This window comes from Rhinopithecus bieti, unplaced genomic scaffold, assembly GCF_001698545.2.
Source record: "Rhinopithecus bieti isolate Rb0 unplaced genomic scaffold, ASM169854v2 scaffold_56246, whole genome shotgun sequence".
NCBI lineage: Eukaryota > Metazoa > Chordata > Mammalia > Primates > Cercopithecidae > Rhinopithecus > Rhinopithecus bieti.
In genome coordinates this window covers 62,288-80,707 of record NW_016821943.1, presented here as the reverse complement: position 1 = coordinate 80,707, position 18,420 = coordinate 62,288, and the positions used below count along the sequence as shown (strand labels likewise).

Below are 18,420 nucleotides of genomic sequence, written 5' to 3'. Positions count from 1 at the left end.
CCGGCCCGGCCCGCCGCCGTGCGCCGGCCCCGCTCGGGCTCCGCTCGGCCCGCCGGAGGCGCTGTGCGCGGGCCGGGGCGCGGGACCGCGGCCGGCGGGGGAGAGTGGCGGAAGGCCAGGGCACCCCGGCCGGAGGAGGGGAGCCGGGAAATCGAGCGCGGCGCGGGGCCGGGGCGCTGTGTTGGGAGCCGAGGCGTGCGGAGCGGCTGAGCAGCACCCGCAGCCCCTCGCTCCCTCCCCAGGCGGCGCCCGGGAGATCCCAGGAGGCGGGATCGCTGCTTCCTCCCAGACACTGCCGGCCAGGCCCCGGGGACAGCCGCTGAAGGGACCTGGGAACCTTGGGGCCACCGGGGCAGGCTGCTTCCAGGTGTGGTTTGTGCTGCGGAGGAGCGCAGCGTGGCGAACTCAATGTCATCCTTCTATCCGGGGCTACGGGCAAGGCAGGATTCTCCTGGCACCCCTGCCACTCCCCCAAGTCTACCGGTGTGGTCTGTGCTGTGGGTCCCGCGGTGCGAGGAGCTCCGGAGCCTTCACGCCGCGCTGTCAACTACAGCACCCACCAACCACGTGTGGCCATTTAGATGCGAATTAAATAGTTAGAAGTGCAGTTCCTTGGTGGCAGGTGGAGTGAGTGAGTGTGTGTGTCTTGCTGGGAGGAGTGGCTCATGGACAAAGCAGGCAGGAATCATTTCCACAATCGCAGAAGTTCCTCTGCAGCGCTGGGGACCTCTCATTAGAAGCCCTGTGCTGGGGTACGAACGAGGGCTTGGCCTGCCTGTCCCCACCCCATCCGCCAGGTCCACCCTTCCCAACGCTATTCTCTGCGGACCTGGCGAAGGCTGCCCAAGGCTGAGCCTGTCCAGGAGCCTGAGCCCCGAGGGAAGGGCTACTTGCCTGGCAGAAGCTGCCTAGTGAGCTCACAGCGGGTGAATTTTGAGGCTATGGAATAACAGGAGCCATCATGATGTCGCTGTTGTCATCAAGTAAGAATTCAAATTCCTAGGGACAAGGGGCTTCTGGGGCTGGGGGACTATCCAGGAACCCAGGACACCGCTCTCCTCTGCTCCACTGAGGTGTGGCAGTGCAGGGCTGGCTGGACTCAGGTACCGCACTTGACTCAGCGTCAGCCCTGAGTAGCGTTTCCTGTGTCTGGACTCAGCCTCCCCGATGTGTAACCCTCCGTGTCTACCCTCCTTCTGTGGGGCGGGAAGGAAGGCTGAGAGGGAGAGTGTGTGTTCACGTTTGCGGGACAGAGCACTGAGGCATCATTTCACTTTTCCCATAGGACCTCAGGTCCCCACGTGCCCTCTTCAGGGACACGGCCACGATCTTGGGGCACCCATCCCAAACTCACCAGGAGCCCCTAGGCTTACACAGTCACTCAGAGGTGTGGATCAGCCTTGCATCCAAGGCTGACAGGGAAGACAACTGGGATGGGACCCTCCTCACTGCCCCCAGCGCCCTGCCCGGTGGGGCCCTGCAGTGCCAAGGGCATACTGTTTTCGATGGCACCCCCAGTTCTACAGGCTCTCCAGAGCCCACCGGGCCATGTACCTGGCTGGAAGAACCTCAGTTCTGCACACGCGGTGCCACACTAGCTGGGCCTGGCCGCCCGGGGGGCAAGTCACCACAGGGAGCTTGGGGGCTTGCCACCCTACGCCCCGCATTGGACTCAGGGAGCAGAGGTTGGGGTCTTGCCCTGGGCACCTCTCCGCGGCCAGTTCTGCACACAGGAGTCTAGAGTTGCTGTGGCACCTCCTCCCCGGAGGAGCACACTTATGCGAGGAGCTGCCCTACTGCACCCCACGGTGCGGGAGGCGCGGCTGAGCCGAGAGGGCGGGGTCTGCAATTGCCCTGCGGGCGTCTCTCGCGCCGGCCCCGCCCCGCCGAGGAGGCCCCGCCCCCGCCTGCCTGGCATCCCCTGGCGGCGAGAGGCTGCGTCGCAGCCAGGCCGGGGCAGGCACCTCTGACTTCTCTAACCCAGGAAGAGGAGCCTGGACGTCCGGACTGTCAGCCCTGGGTTTCTTCCACAGGAATTTTCATATTCCAGCTTTTTGGTGATCAGCGCAATGAAGTGGCTGCGCGGCACCCCAGTCTTCCCCTGATGCGCCTGAGGGAGGGCTCCCTGGCCTCACCCACTAGGAGGTGGGTGTGGGCATGGAGGGTTCCAGCGGGCTAGGGAGGGCAGCAAAGCTTCCAGGAAAAAGCAGTGTTCAGACAGGGCCGCGCCCTCCCCAGACAGAGAACCAGGGAGCTACCCGTTGTCAGACGGAGCTGGTGGGGTAAAAAGGTCTGATGTGTCCCATAGATGTCCTTCAACCTGGCCGGGGCCCTGCTGCCCTTGTCCTCTTGTTACCAGGGCCAGGTCAGCAGGTAAAGGGTGTGCCCTACCCTGAGGCAAGGGTAGCCGAGGTTTTCAGCAGGGTGCTGTGAGCAGGGCTGAGCCGCAGGGGAAACTGCAGGCCCAGGTCCTCCCTCCTCTCCAAGCCACGGTTCCTCACCTGCTAGTGGAGACTGGCGACTGCTTCCTTCAGGGCTGTTGAAAAGGTTGCATGAGTCATGAGGAGCTTATCTAGAGAGGCCAGCGGCAGGCAAGCCCTCCACAGAGATGGGGGCTGCCCCGGGCACCAGCTTATGATGGGGGCCGCGGTACACAGCGATGGGTGGTGCTGACTGGTGACACTGGGCATAGAGGGGCAGCGACCGACAAGGTGTGGCCTATGCTTGAGGCCCAGGCGCACAAGGCGTGGGGAGAAGGCCCTTCTCACTATCACCCCCACGCCTGGCTCACAAAATCGTGCTTCCCATCGCCCCAGCTTTGGGCTCTGCTGCATCAGAGCTGGTCGGTCCCCAGGTGGGATGCTTTTGCTTAGGAACGCAACCGGGTCTCACTGGGAGGGTGGCTCAGACACGGCCCAGCCACGGAAGCATGAGACAACACAGGACTGGCTCTGGCAGGTGGGCATGGGGCTTTGTGAGGCTTCGGGGCCAGGAAGAGTGGTGCCTCCTACTTCTCTCTGGTGGTGCAGTGCAGGTAACAGAGGCCACAGCACCTGTGTGGGCAGCCACGCAGGGCCTGGGGCCTTAAAAATTAAGGATTGAGTCACACCACCAGGTGAAGGCCACAAGCAGCTTAGGCACTGGCTGAGGGTAGAACATGGAACGAGTATTGGAAAAGACAGATAAGAGCCAATCACAGTATTTTACTCATTCTCACATACAGAATATAACTACATGTATGTGTATATATTAACCAATGACTACATTATCTGTGATTCACATGTATTACACACATTTTCCTTTTCTTTTCCTACTCTTACTTAAGGAGTGTTGATTCTAGGATAGTCTTTAGGCCACAGGATGTCCAGGAGAGGTTGTGTCTGAACTAGAGAAGGAATCAACATGCTCAGATGCCTCCAGTGGTGGCTTATGGGGCTCCACCCTCCCAAGGTGGGAAAGGCAGCGGGACCATGGAGCTCGGAGGTCACTGGCAGCAAGACCGCGGACCGGGTCCTTCAGCCTGCCACTGAGGCGGAGGATTCTCTTGTGAAGAAAGCAGTAGGAACGATGGAAAACCATACTTCCTAGAGAGGCATCTGGAGCAGTTTTAGTTTTGATTGCTGTTAGTACTACTGATAACTGAGCAAAAGTGGTGACGATGCTCGAGAGAAATTTCTGCAACCCATAGTCAACAATTGTATGTACAGTCAAGTACAGTGTGTGGTCATTTCTCCCTCAATTTTTGAATCTGCAGTTTACCAAAGCTGCCAATGCTTTCTTGTTTATTACTTTATTGCAGCAAATTCCAGATGTGTCTCCAACGGGAAATATACAACCCTCTTGCCTGTGATGATGATGATAATGATGATTTCAGGCATTAAAGAGGTTATACATTATAAATGACATGCAGACAAAATAATTAAGGAACACAAGACTGTTATGACAGGATTCACAGCACACGATTAAGTGGAAAGAGGTGAATGTGGTGACACTGTGAAGGCCTCGAACGGGGAGCTCCTTCCTGCAGACACAGTCTTCATGTGTTCCAGTGAGCCTCAGTCGATGTGTTTATATAGCAACATCTAATCTGGAAAGAGACAAATGTAAGACATGGCAGGCTTTGCCAGAAACAGCTGAAATGCAAACAGAAAACCAGCTGTTAGACCTATCTGGAAAAACAGACTGTGAAGCACCTGATCATCATTTCAATAGCTGAGCTTCGGCCTTAGTGGTAAAAGCCCTGTTCCAGTTGGGCCTGACCAGGTCTTGTTAAGAGGCAAACAGCTTAGAAACGCTCAGTGGACTGACTGGGCACGGTGGCTCACGCCTGTAATCCCAGCACTTTAGGAGGCTGAGGCGGGCAGATCACGAGGTCAGGAGATCGTAGACCATCCTGGCTAACACGGTGAAACTCCGTCTCTACTAAAAATACAAACAAATTAGCCGTGAGTAGTCGCGGGTGTCTGTAGTCCCAGCTACTCAGGAGGTTGAGGCAGGAGAATGGCATGAAGCCAGGAGGCGGAGCTTGCAGTGAGCCGAGATGGCGCTACTGCACTCCAGCCTGGGTGACAGAGTGAGACTGTCTTAAGAAAAAGAAAAAAAAGAAAAAAAGAGAAATGCTCAGTGGATCACTGCCATAGCTGTTTACACTGGATTTGAAACCAAATTCCTGCAGAATTCTGTCAAATCACCTCGAGATCAGAAAGTGACAATGTGTGGGTCTCCCTTTGGTTCCTGCTGCTCTGGTCATGTCCATGGTGAGCTGTGTGGGAGCCGTGCTATGGAATAAAAAGTATGGTGACATTTGGTCTGCAGTTTACCAAAGCTGCCAATGCTTTCTTGTTTATTACTTTATTGCAGCAAATTCCACGGCATTGTGTTTGACATACTGGTATTCATCATTGTATAACAGAACCTTATCTCCATTAGTCTGCTGGTCACTATGGAAATTGTGAAATATATTCAGGCCCAGTTTATAAACCAGAATCAAGATGTGCATTATAAACTAAATAGTGTCCACACTGTGGTCAGCACATTCAATCTCAGTGAAGAACTTGAGCAGGTAAAATATTTATTTTCTGATAAAATGGGAACGCTCACTTGCAATATTAAGAGATTTAAGAATTGTACCACTGCAGGTGTAATTTATGGTGCAACACCTTCTTCCATCCAAGCCCTGAGATTTTAATGACCACAATTTATTTGAGAACATTGAGAATGGCCATCCCACAGAAAACTATATAGAACAATTTGTTACCCTGTTATCTGCGTGCCACACTGTTACCCCTGAGAGAGATGGAACTATGTAATCTACCAGGCTTCCTCCCCAGATGAAGCAGCTTTAGTGAAAGGAGCAAAAAAACTTGGCTTTGTTTTCACTACAGGAACACCATAGTCTGTCACCATAGAAGCTATGGGAGAAAAATTCACTTTTGAAATTCTTAATGTCCTGGAGTTCTCTAGTAATAGAAAAAGGAGGCCAGGCACGGTGGCTCACGCCTGTAATCCAAGCACTCTGGGAGGCCGAGGTGGGTGGATCACGAGGTCAGGAGATTGAGACCATCCCGGCTAAAACGGTGAAACCCCGTCTCTACTAAAAATACAAAAAATTAACCGGGTGTGGTGGCACGTGCCTGTAGTCCCAGCTACTCGGGAGGCTGAGGCAGGAGAATCGCTTGAACCCGGGAGGCGGAGGTTGCAGTGAGCCGGGATTGCGCCACTGCACTCCAGCCTGGGCAACAGAGACTCCGTCTCAAACAAAAAAAAAAGAAAGAAAGAAAAGGGATGTCCGTAATTGTCCGAATTCCTATAGGACGACTCCAGCTCTATTGCAGAGGGGCTGGTGAAGAGAATATTTCCCCAATCCCCCAAGTTGCCCTTCAACAATGTCTTCGTCAACTTGGCTCTCTAGCTCTAAATGTCCCACGTGGGTATGCATTTTCTCAAACAGAAGCACCTGTGGTCACGCAGGAAGAACTAGTCCATTCTTAGGACACTACTAAAAATAAACGCAAGAAGAGTTGTTTTTCCTGATTTCACCTATGACTCAGATTCTGATGACTGTAGTCTGTACTCATGTCCTTCACTGAGAGTGGTAGACCACGCTGGCACTCCCAAACACTCAAGATTCTGGGGTATAAATAATGGAGGACCCCTATTTGCTTTTTCTTAATTTGTCTTCAGTGTTTTACCAAATGTATTTCTTTTTGTGTCTGTAAGATAATTTGTTCATCAGCTCAACCAGAAATATAAAATTAAAAGCACTGTGTTTCACACACACACAGAAAGGAAAACTCGATGTGACAGTGAGGAAGGAGGGTAAAGACCAGCCTCCAGTATCAGTGCAGGAACATCCTTCCTCCAGGCAGTAGGCCTTCAAGATTCAAGCTTCAAGCCTCAAGCCTCAGGGCCCAACCCTAAAGCTGGGGGCTCTTCCTGCAGGCAGGACTGTGCCTGGAGGGCCTCCTCATACTTCTGGAGCTGAGACCAGAAGCCCGGGTTGGGTTCCGCTACCGGGCGAGCGCTCTTCACCATCTGCAAACAAGAAATGCATTGAATAACCCCGAGTTGCCCTGATGGCCAGAAAGGGCCAAAGCGGGCCCCGTTCTAAGAGTGGGCCCCGCCCAACCCGGAAGTGCCTCTCCGCTTCCCTAAGCCCGCCCTTACGAGGGAGACCCGCCCCTCCCGGAAGTGCCTCTCCCAATCCCGAAGCCCGCCACGCCCGGAAAACCCGTCCCCGGAAGACACGGCCCTGTCGAAACACCGGTCCCCCTAAAGGCCCGCCCACCTGGAAAGCCTGCGCCAGGCTGAGGCCTCGGTGCCGCATAAGGTAGGCGGTGCAGACGGCGGCCGAGCGGCTGCGGCCGTTTTTGCAGTAGACGAGGCAGGCGCCGCCGCCGCGCACCGCGGCCTCCATGGCGGCGCACGTGGGCTCCAGGTGCGCCAGCAGGTCCTCTGCTGGGTCGTCGAACACGGGCACGCGCAACTCTGCCACGCCGGGCGCGCGCGGGCCGGGCTGCTGGCGGGAGACGTTGACGCACAGCGTGACCCCCGCGCGCGCCAGCTGCTCCTCCGCGCCCGCGGCGCGCGCGCTCCCGAGGAAGAGCGAGGGCGCGACTCGCACGAACGGCGGCGCCACTGGCGAGGCGGTCACGCGGCGTCCCGCGTCTCCCGGCCCCATGGCGCCTGCCGAAGAGTCTGCTTGGGGCTCAGGCGCCCGCCCTGAGGATCTATTTTTGGGGCTCAGGCACCCACCCAGGAGTCTATTTGTGGGAGCCGGGCGGGCCGCCGGGCGCCCCCGGGTCCTAGAGGCCTCCGAGGTGGACCAGGCCGGGGCTTGGGCCTCGTGGGGGCCGGGGCATGGCAGAAGGCTTAGGCCTCGCCAGGGCTCCGGCGCCTTGGACCGCTCTGAGTGCCCTGTTCGCCGTCCTCAGGCTCTGTCCTTCCTGCCCCGGCGGCCTGCGGTACCGGGCTCGCGCCTGCGCCGAGTGGCGTCCCTGTCCGCTCTACTGCGGTGCCTGGCGTGGAGGCGTGGCTCGGCCCGGGCTGCCCACTGCGTGCCCCCGTCGTTGGGCTAGGGCCCCGTGGTTGCCCCGTGCCTGTGGACGCCGGGCTGCGTGGTTCCCGTGTCTTCCCCCTTTCCCTAGTGACTGCGTCGTCGGCTTTACGTTTATTCCTTTTTGTGACCCGCTTTGTAACTGGTGCATTTTTTTCTGTGTATTATAACACATGACTCGTAAAATAAAACTAATTTCTCTTTTCATCACTTCTTCATAGACCACACTATTCCTTTTGCTCTATCTTAGTAATTTATTGGGGTCAGCATTGTAACTTTAAAAAATTTAGTGTCACTTAATGTCCATGAAGTTGCCATTTAAGATCCCTTCAATTTTTCCGACGTCTGGTAATTTCAGGGAATGGATACAGTGAGAAGCAACTGTCTCAGCCCTGCAGACATTAGCGATTGAAGTCTCAGCTTTAGAAGTCTCCCTCGGGGTTATCTTCATTGCTTTGTGCCATCAGCCATCTAGCACTGGTAACTGTCAGATCTTTATTGCAGCCTGGGGTTCACTCTTGAGCTAAAGACTCAAATATGTCTGCAGCCAGGTCTTCACCGGTTGCAGCTCCAGACATCACCTCCGTGGAGGTCTTAACAGCATCTGTTTCCCACTTCCTCCACCCTAAGGAAGGACTCCAGCTTTCCTGGGATGGAGAAGGAGTGGAATTCCCTTTTTTTCCCCATAGTTCATGGGAACCATTGATTAGGTTGGGACACTGTCTCCCTCCACCTTCTAGGAGTTGGCTCTTCTCTGGCCAAAAGTAAAGGCCACACTCCTGTGACTGCTCTGGGAATGGGCTTGGTGTCTAATAACCCATGGAGAGAGCACTTTGGAAGGCTCCTCTGTTCTCTCATGACCATAAGGGGAAGCCAGGCTTGGGTGAAAGCAGAGGAGATGGGAGAGCCAAGGTCCTTGATGCCACTGTTGGGCCACTTAAATGAATCGAACAAAACCTGAAGTCCCTCCTTGTGGACTGTTTCATGAATCATCACCCTTTATGGTTGGAGGATGGTTGAGGCGGGTTTTCTGCTCCAAAGCCTGCTACTTGAACCATCATGCTCCCACACCATTGAGCTAATTCATCCTAAATGTCTCTGCACCTCATTGCCACACACAGTCTGGGCCAGCCTCTGTCTCCTGGACTTGGTGCTAGTCCCCCACAGTGTAACCAGAATGTACTTGCTAAGAACGGAGCATTTCTACATGTTGGTTCTGACTCCTTAGCAAGTTGTAATTCACAACTAATGTGGGTTGTGAAATCAATTCTGTGGGTCATGATAAGCATTTTAGTTTTTAGAGAAATAGACTACATGAAAATATTAGAGTGCATGCATGTAGTATGGTGAACTTTTAATGAAACATTTTTCTGAGTTGTTTGTACTGGGTCGTGTTATGGGGTTTTACAGTAGAGAGAAGTGAACTCAGAGACAGGCACTGGCATGTGGAGGCAGTGCCCCTAGAACCCCAGAATCCTGGCCCAGCCTTAGTCCCTGGAAAGTTAGTCAGTGGGGAGGGCCAGGGCATCGGCCCTTCACACCCCCTGCCCTGTTCTCACAGGCAGTCTGTGTTGAGAAACGCAAGCCCTGCCCCTCCAAGAGCCTCTCCTCTTTTTCCAGGAAGGCCCAGCTGTTTCCCACCGTGGTGCCTCTGTACATCCCAGTCCAGTTCCTGAAATGCGCTCTGTAGCCTAGAGAGCTGCTGTGCATCCTGTGAAGCCCCATCAGGAATGCTCTCTCCAGCAGGCCTTCCCTAAGACCCTTGGTCCAAGACAGCCAATCCTTTTTCTCTGCGGTGACTCCTGCGGCCTCCCTCATCTCGTTCCCTCCGCAGGCCTCGAGCTCCCCTTGCGCCCTCCACATTTACCGAATGGACAAAGGCTGGGGCTGCAATCAGGCAGGGCTTGATCAAGCTGTGGCTCCACGTGCCAGGTGATCAGGGCAAGTTAACACTTGGGCCTTAGTTTCCTCAGGTGTCCCACGGCGCTCCCCGTGCCGCCTTCACGGGAGTGTTGGGGGAATTTAGCGCTTTCTCTACCAGGGGCACTCAGCCCACGGGCTGACCGCGTAAGCCGGAGGCTGGGACCCAGGCCGGGCTGGCGGTCGAGACCGGAGCCGCTGAAGTCACAGAGGGCGGGCACGCCCGGGGGCGGGGACGGGTGCGTCCTGGCGCTGGGATTGGTGGAGCCGGAGAGTGGCCGCGGGCACGGGGCGGGGCTGTCTCCGGGGAAACGCGACGCTCTCCGGAGGCGCAGGGCTGGCGAGCAGTCGGGGCGGGAGCGCTGGCGTCCGCTGTGGCTGCGGTCCCGTCGGTCTCCGTGCTGTCCGACGCGAGCTCTCCGAGCCTTGCTTGGTGCGGTCCCGCGGCAGGGGCGCTGGGAGCCGGGGCTAGGGGGATCTCGGAGCTCCGTGGGGCGGTGGGTGGGGGCCAGGCTCGCCGTCCCCACCCCGGGGAGGGGCCGAAGGGCTGGGGGCGTGGGGTTAGGTGAGCGCGGCGTCTCCCGAGCGCTCTGGCTTCCGAGGCCCGCGGCTGAGACCCGCTGTAAGCGGCGCTCCTTGGACGACAGTGGGCGCGGGCCTGGCCCGGCCACGTGACCGCGACCGCCCTTGCTGTGATTCCCGCCCACGAAGGGACAGGGACACCTGGGGACGCGGGCGAAGTTTGCCCATGGTTCCGACTGGCCTCCCTGAGGACCCCCAGGGATGGTGGCCCGGGGCCGGTGGGTGGCGGCCCAGGCTCCGGCGCGGTTCAGGGCGGGTCTTGGGTTCTCTGAGGCGCAGGGGCTGCGGGGGCGGCCTTGGGCGCTCTCCGAGTTCCCGGCGGGAGCCCTGGGGGCAAATGTGCGGTCCTGACGTTGCTTCCAGGTTGGAAGACCACAGACATGGAAGGCGGCCGTGCCTCCTTTAGCTTAGACGACCAAGTCTCCGGGGCTGCCAGCCCCCAGCGCCCGCTGGAGGGGAAGGGCGGCGAGACCTCCGCTGCCGAGGAACTGCGGCCCCTGAAGAATGACGCTGTCTTCGCCACACGGTGCGGGGGACTCTGGCAGGGAGGCCCGACCCTGACCTGGGGCCTGGGGTTAGCCGGGATTCTCCTTAAGGCAAGCAGTAAAAATCGCTGAACTGTGTTACTCCCTGAGAAACTAGTTTCTGGAGAAATCCGAAAGCCTCACCGCTGTATCAGCAGCCACTGAGGAAAACGACAGCAGATGGTCATGGGAACCTTCTCCTGGCCCTGCCTGCGCGCTCTGCCACCCGTGTCGCCGCCTAGTGGAGGGAGGGGGCGTTTCCCTCACGAGCTTCACAGCTCTGTCGTTCACAGCAAGGGCTGCTTTGAGCCAGGGGCTGCCCCGGAGCCTCACTGCAGCATCCCAGGAGGTCCCTGTCACCCCATCGTGCTTGTCCCTGTTTGTGGGCCTCCAAACCTCAGTCCCAGCCCTGGCCCAGTGTGATGGGTATTGAGGACCAGCCTCAACGCCACCCGTAGGGTACCCAAACTCTGGTGGAGACAAAGGATTGAAAAGAGACAGGTTAAGAGTTGAAAGGTGGGGAGCCAGGGGGCCAGTTGCAAAATGGAGGCTGCAAAAGGCTCAGAGCTCTGGTCTCCACGCTATTTATTGACTACAGTCACTTAGATCTGAGAAGCAGATGTTCAGGGTGAAACTGTGAAAGGGTGGCAGTGCGTCATACACATAATCTATAGGAGTAGCAGTTTAAATGAATCTCCTTTGTGCTCAAACAACATATCTTTAACTTACTGGAGAGTAGCTAGTGGGAGCGGCTTCACTAGGAGCCTGCACGTCTGCCCACATTCCAGTGCTTCAAAGGAGTGTCTTTCTCCTCGAACACCATGTTTACAGATAAAAGACCGGATCTTGCTCTGAGCATGGGAACATGATGGCGATTAGGAGGCTTTCCTCCTCAGAGGCCTCTTGTGGCTTTCCACAACTTACTGTCCCATATTTTCATGGCCAGTTGATACAGGCACCCCACAAACCCTTTTCCCACAAGCCCTTTTCCCAACAATGGACTTTGGGAGGTGGCTGGGTTTAGATGGAGTGGTGAGGATGGAGCCCATGATGGGATGAGTGTACCTATGAGAAGCGGAAGAGCCCAGAGTTCCCCCATCCTCTCTCACTACCATATGGGGAGCCAATGAGAAGGCAGCTCCACAGGCCAGGAAGAGGACCCTCCCTAGGCAGGGACACTGCCAGCACCTTGGCCAGGGACTTTCGCCCTGCACAGCTGAGAACGGAAGGCCCTTTGAGATGCCCCGTCCATCTGTGGGGGTCTCAGATGCTCCATCCATCTTTTATGGTCTGAGGCACCCCGTCCACCTGTGCTGGTCTGGGACGCCCTGTTCTTCTGTAGGGGTCTGAGACACCCCATCCATCTGTGGTGGTCTGAGACACCTTGTCCATTTGTGGGGGATCTGACATGCCCCATCCATCTGTGGACGCCCTGTGAGTTATGGCAAATCCACCCTGGTTTGTGCTCCCCTGTGTTGCAGCATACTCCCCAGCCCTGCATCCATCCATCTGTCCACCCATCCACCTGTCCATCCTAGTATGAGCTGGCTGCTTCTCAAGATGCCTTCCGACCTTCCATGGGTCCACATGTATGGGCAGTCTTCTTTCTGTCCAGCTTGGGGCTGGCACTGCTGGCTCTTGAATGAGGACCCTGCTGTGGGCACTCATGTCCTACAGGCAGCTGGAGTGGGACAGAGGGCCGTCGATCTCAGGAGATGCTGCCAGCAGGCCTGGGCTGGACAGGCCGACGGGCCTGGCAGCATCTCCCCTATCCGTTGGCGCCTTAGTATGCATTCCACTTCCTTTGTGACCTTGGGCCATCGCTGTACCCTCTGTGCCTTGGTTTTCTCTCCTGTGGAGTGGGGATGCAGCAGCACCTGTCCCGGGGCTGTAGGATGAAATGAGATGTTGAGTTGTGCTCAGGGGTTGTGCTCAGCACTCACTGAAGGCACTGCAGCCATCTCGCTCTTCCCTCCCTCTGCTCCTGTCCTTTTAGGGATGTTTCAGCATCCTCTGAGAAGGAAGAGGAGGAATCTGAGGGCCCGCTGAGGGCGCAGGACCTGAAGGAGGCCTACATCCAGCTTGTCCAGGGTGTGCAGGAGTGGCAGGATGGCTGCATATACCGAGGGGAGTTTGGGCTGAACATGAAGCTTGGATATGGCGAATTCTCTTGGCCCACAGGCGAGGTAACTGCTTCCACACTTTCTCCGACTCCTCCCCCAGAGCCTCTGGTGGCTGGCCTTTCTCCTTCCAGGAGTGATGGGACAGGAACTCTTAGGCCCATCAATAGGAAGGATGCTAGGCTAAAGTTTTTCCTTCTTGAGAAATGTCCAGAGAAAAGCATCTTTCCCAGCTTCCAGAATCACACCCATGGTTTGCTGGGGTCCGCAGGATGAGGAAGCTGTGACTTAAGAAGGTAAGTTCTTATTCTGGGCAAACGTTTTAAAATTATGAATTACCATAGCAACTCGTACGTTTACCTTGGTGAAACTACCTGTGTCTAGGCTTAAGCAGAAGGCAGCGAATGTTCTAAAAGACAAAATGAGGACAAGTTTTGCACCCCCAGGCTAGGTCCTGAGCCCACATTCAATGCAGCTGAAACTGAAAAGGCCTCTGTTGGTGCTTGTAATGGAAAGTGCAGGGGTGAGGTAGCCTCAGGCCTGCCTGGATCCAGAGTTCTAATGATCTAACTAGGCCCTCTCTCTTTCCATTTCCACGAGGGGGTTCTAAGACTGACCTTGTTCCATCTGCCCAGCTCCTGGGGGTGGCATCTAACACCCCTGGGAAAGAGAAAGGCCCCAGCAGGATGCTGGTCTGGCTTGGGGATGCATGAACTGGTCAAATCCATCAAGGTGGGGCAGGGGTAAGGCATCTTCTGGATGGCCAGGCCTGGCCCAGGCTCTGGGGCTGGGTCCCTTGGGGAATCCTCTCTGTAGGGAGAGGATATCTGTTGTCAGAAGAAAGGGAAGGGATACGAAGCTGTGAAAACTGCCATGCTCTGCACGTCGGGGTCAGGTCTGGGTGGACTGTGAGCATGATGGCTGTGTGTGCACTCCAGGCCCATCCTGTTTCTCAGAAAAACGTGGTGCCTGGCACTCAGCATGAGGGTCTCCTGGCTGGAAGCCCTTGTCATGAATGTCACATTCTGTTTCCCTCCGGGGGCCTTGGTAGAGGGGTAGTCTCTGACACACTCACCCCTGTTGTTTGTGGAGCTCACGTGTCCAACCAGTGATGAAGAGGCATAAATCAGAGTCCTGCCCTGTGCCCACCGGGGCCCAAAGCCAACCTCCAGGGCCAGCCTGTCACCTGTGAACCTAGCAGGGAGCTCAGCAGCATGGGGCTCCTGAGTGGGGACAGGACCCCCCAAACCTAAAGTCAAGGTCACCAGGGAGAAGGCAGGTCTGTGCTCTCCTGACTCAGGATGTCTAGGCAGTTTTAAGCCTCCCCACAGTCCCCCACCTGCGGAGAAGAGAGGGAGCCTGGCTGTCGGGTTGACTGCCTGGTAATCCCTCTGGGTGCTTCAGGTGCCAACTCTAATAGTTGCATGCCAGGCACCCCTGAGTTCTGCCACAGCCCCGGGTGGTCCCCATTCATTGCCAACCAGGCATGGTGGCTTGGCCTCAAGGGCATCCCGTCAGGTTCTGGAAGAGCAGCAATTTCTCACCAACTTCTCCATCTCACAGTCATACCATGGGCAGTTTTACCGGGACCACTGCCATGGCCTGGGTACCTACGTGTGGCCAGATGGCTCCAGTTTCACGGGCACATTTTACCTCAGCCACCGGGAAGGCTACGGCACCATGTACATGAAGACACGGCTCTTCCAGGTGAGGGGGCTGCCATGTGCTTGGTTGGGGGCAAAGCGGCTGTGTGTGTCTAGGCCACTGGACAAAAAGATATTTAGGTACTGGGGAAGTTTATTTAACTACAAGCAACTTTTTTACTTTTAATGATTAAAATGGTACCAATAATAAGGGTATAGACAGAAAATAAAAGCCTCCTTGTATTTTACTCCCCAGCGGGATACCAGCAAATCGTTATCTATTCTTTAGATGTAAGAAATGCACGTGTTTATTTTTAAATATGTAAACTGGATCACTGTACACATCATGTTTGAAATGTGCCTTTTTAAATGGATAACACGCCTGGTCTTTCGAATACAGATGCCTTTTCCCCCTTTTATTACAGTATAATTTACAGTAAAATTCCCCCCTTTTAATATATAGTTCTGAAAGTTTTGGCAGTTGTGGGGTTGTGAAACTACTACTGCAGTCAGGATATAAAAAGTCCCATCACCCCCAAAATATTGCCATGGCCTTTGTCATAAATGTCTCCTTCCAACAAACTGTGGCTGATCTATTTTGGCCTAGAATTTTGCCCTTGAGAGAATGCCATATTAATGGTGTCAACAGAAAAAAACAAACTCCGCAAAATATTTTAGAGAGGTTTATTCTGAGCCAATATGAGTGGCTGTTACTGAAACACCAGGGGTTCGCTCTAGGTCTTTCTGCTTCCTGCACAGAAAGCCAGTCACTGAGACAATGAGTATTGCCAAGGAAGAAGGCTGTAATTGGCAGGTGCAGCTGAAGAGATGGGAGCTCAATCTCAAATCCATCTCCCTGACTAAAACTAGGGGTTTATATAGCAAGGAAAAAATGTAATAATGTGTGAGAAAGCAGGAACTTGGTATAGGCAAGGAAGCAATCATGGTGAACAAAGGGCCTGGAGTCACATTGAATGCCATGATCTGGTGAGTTTTAGTTCATTGATAGTTTTTGAGACTGCGTTTCAGGTCTTTGATACTTTTTGAGAGTCCTGAAGGTCTTCCTGAGGAAGGAACTCAGATAAAACAAATTTAAGTTTCAAGCTTTAAGACCAGAAGAGTCAGTTTTTATGTTTATCTGGAAATAACTCTCTGTAGGATTACTGGGCTGGTTTCAGTCCCCCCTTTTTATTTATCAGTTCCTCAAATGGGGAATCAGGTCGTGGATCTTTCTGGCTGCTCCGTGCTGAGGAGAGGCGTTGTGGGCAGCTCCATACCATGGGTGACCATGTGGTCACTTAGGAATCAAAGGTTAATATAGAGTTTTTTTTTTCTTTTTTTTTTTTTTTTTTTTGTTGAGACGGAGTCTCGCTCTGTCGCCCAGGCTGGAGTGCAGTGGCCCGATCTCAGCTCACTGCAAGCTCCGCCTCTCAGGTTCACGCCATTCTCCTGCCTCAGCCTCCGAAGTAGCTGGGACTACAGGCGCCCGCCACCTTGCCCGGCTAGTTTTTTGCATTTTTTTTTAGTAGAGACGGGGTTTCACTGTGTTAGCCAGGATGGTCTCGATCTCCTGACCTCGTGATCCGCCCGTCTCGGCCTCCCAAAGTGCTGGGATTACAGGCTTGAGCCACCGCGCCCGGCCTAGAGTTTTCTTCTAAAAGACAATCTTTCTGTTTCCATTCCCCCACTTGCATCAAAGATAAATCACAGTAGGACAACCTACTTGCAAAATAAGCATCAGTTTTCTAGTGCCCTGATTACCCACACAAAGTGCAGCAAGAACCATGGTTCACATAGGCTATCCTGAACTGGCTTCACTGGAACCTCTCACAAGGCCATTTCAGTCAAAGCCTTGGGAAAATAACCTCCAACTGTGTCTCATTATAAAATAAAACAGATTCTTATTAAACATATGCAAACTAACACATTGCCATGAATTAAGAATATTCACAAATAGTTTAAAATTCTGGAAAATTAGGCAGAGAGAGAAATATGACTCAAATTTTGTTTACAAATGTATACTCAGTACACTTAAAGTATATTTCAAGGTTATAAATATCTCAAAAGAAAAAACTATCCTGACTCTGAAAGACAAAAGAAGAATCAGCAATATTTCAAAAAAAAAAAAAAAAAACGTAAAAAGTATTACAGTCCTCCATTAGCTCACTCCATGCAATCAACTCCTGCTCTCCATCATATTGGATTAGCAATGTGTATGAACACATCAGCCTTCCAATTAGTGCAGTGGAAGTTTTCTCTGTCATCCAATGGCACAATCTCCAAAGTTATTAGAAACCTGAATTCAATAGTCCTTTTCATGAACTCTCCCAAAGAAGCAAGCCCTGGATGGTAGCTGATTATAAGTCACTTTTTTGAGAAAGATCAAATCAAAACAACAATTGTGGATGACAGAAGTCTTAAAGCAGCCATAGTCAAAGACACAGATGACAAGAAAATTGTTCATTTCTGTGTCATATAACAATTTAACATAATAATAACATAATCATTAACTTACTGACAACATATATTTAGACATATTAGAATTTCAAGAATGTCATAAATCCTGGAACATGTATTAATAACATATGTATATAAATATAACGCAAAGAAAGTTAAATACTACCTCACAATTTACCATGCTTCTTGTGTAATTCTAACATAACAAATAAGCCTAATATGTCTCTCTTGGACTTCAGGAAGCCTAATATCCAAGAAAAGTTAATTTAAGAACAAAAATACTGAATTTAGAACTTGAAAATTTGCTGCTGAAAAGCCTGTTTAAGGTTTAAGACACTTGATATAACAAAATAGGATCACAAGTTACTATAAAACAGGTATTTAGCCACAATTATAATACAAAAACATTTTCTCTTTGATAGCATACTCAGTTTCCTGAACAATAAGACCTGAACAAAAGACAGTATGACCTATAATGTCAGCACTTTGGGATGCCAAGGCGGGTGGATCACTTGAGGTTAGGAGTTTGAGACTAGCCTGGCCGACCTGGAGAAACCCTATCTTTACTAAAAATACAAAAATTAGCTAGGCGTAGTGGCGCATGCCTGTAATCCCAGCTACTCGGAAGTCTGAGGCACAGGAATCACTTGAACCCGGAAGACAGAGGTTGCAGTGAGCCAAGATTGTGTCACTGCACACCATCCTGAGTGAGAGTGAGACTCTGTCAAAAAAAAAAAAAAAAAAAACCACAGCATGAGACCAACTAAATCTGTCTCCCTCTCTCCCTCTATTTTTTATTCTGTAGTTTTACTCAAAAGGTAAACAAAAATCTCATCTCTTCCATGAAAAAATTTTCAAAAGAGAAAACCATATTTTACCTTTGTATGGTGTATTATTAATATTAAAGTTAATTTTAATAAAGCCTTATAAACAAATCTATCTAATTTTAATCAGTTTAACCATAAGGTAAGATTTCTATATACTTTTTATAATCTTTTACAATTTTCTATGAAAGACCAGATCAGTGCTCCAAGGAAACCATGTTATTCTGACACATGGGCCCAGACACTGGTCTTGCATTAGTGCACTTTTGATACTAATGTTTAATTTATAGAAAAACTCTGAACTAATACTATTTCTCAAAATCAGCCCTTAAAATCTTATGCACCCACTGCTTCTGCAATAGTCCCTGGGCCTAGAGGGATTGAACAGTTTTGATTTCTGGCCGTGTCTCATGAAAGCAGTTCATTTTGATTGTCTCCTCCTGGGTCTAAAGATGAGGCTTCAACTGGTGTCAATACTAAAGATGTAGCAGGGGTTGGTGCCTTCTTCAGACCCAGGATTCAAAGCCCTGTAACTTAATAGCATAAGGATTACTCAATAGGATATTTATACTGCAGAAAGTCCTATCATTCCCTCTAATATGTTACAAATTAAAACACTGTGATTTGGTGTCTGAGTTACTGCCTGCAATACTTTAAACCACTGTATTAAAGAGTTAGGTTGCTCACTGCATATGTCTAGTTGCTAGCGCTCTAGGGACAGAACTGTAACTGAAAACATCAAAGTGTGGTAAGTCCTATGCTAAACTTACCAAAGTAAGACAACTAACTTTTCTT

General features: G+C 52.5%; 2 protein-coding genes and 1 long non-coding RNA gene across 5 annotated transcripts in view; 2 read left to right on the top strand and 1 right to left on the bottom strand.

The window, feature by feature from the left end:
• Positions 1 to 143: 143 nt before the first annotated feature.
• LOC108521093 (uncharacterized) lies at positions 144 to 4,424 on the top strand. The gene is made up of 2 exons (XR_001883121.1): positions 144 to 2,145; positions 3,326 to 4,424. It is a non-coding gene; the product is annotated as an uncharacterized LOC108521093 (long non-coding RNA).
• Positions 3,184 to 7,774, bottom strand: DUSP28 (dual specificity phosphatase 28). 3 transcript variants are annotated; one of them, XR_001883119.1, is made up of 3 exons: positions 6,788 to 7,774; positions 6,281 to 6,534; positions 3,184 to 4,087 (listed from the first exon to the last, which is right to left on the bottom strand). XR_001883119.1 is itself a non-coding variant. In XM_017860695.1 (2 exons), the coding sequence occupies exons 1-2, from the start codon at positions 7,178 to 7,180 to the stop codon at positions 6,397 to 6,399; spliced, it is 531 nt and encodes a 176-aa protein (XP_017716184.1). In that variant the 5' UTR covers positions 7,181 to 7,774; the 3' UTR covers positions 4,575 to 6,396. The 3 variants fall into 3 exon arrangements, 1 of the variants encoding a protein (XP_017716184.1); XR_001883120.1 differs by having other exon boundaries at positions 6,331 to 6,534; XM_017860695.1 differs by lacking the exon at positions 3,184 to 4,087 and having other exon boundaries at positions 4,575 to 6,534.
• Positions 7,775 to 7,802: 28 nt separating this feature from the next.
• Positions 7,803 to 18,420, top strand: part of ANKMY1 (ankyrin repeat and MYND domain containing 1) — a 50,706-nt gene continuing 40,088 nt past the window's right edge. Inside the window, exons 1-4 of the mRNA XM_017860650.1 lie at positions 7,803 to 9,908; positions 10,421 to 10,583; positions 12,578 to 12,767; positions 14,265 to 14,408. Coding sequence (XP_017716139.1) covers positions 10,438 to 10,583; positions 12,578 to 12,767; positions 14,265 to 14,408 — 480 coding nt within the window. The 5' untranslated portion in view covers positions 7,803 to 9,908; positions 10,421 to 10,437. The remainder of the gene's footprint in view (positions 9,909 to 10,420; positions 10,584 to 12,577; positions 12,768 to 14,264; positions 14,409 to 18,420) is intronic.

Coding starts and splice junctions, on each gene's coding strand:
- DUSP28 (XM_017860695.1), bottom strand. CDS start 7,180: ATGGGGCCGGGAGACGCGGGACGCCGCGTGACCGCCTCGCCAGTGGCG. Junction 6,535..6,787: donor GCCTGGCGCAGGCTTTCCAG/GTGGGCGGGCCT, acceptor TCTTGTTTGCAG/ATGGTGAAGAGCGCTCGCCC.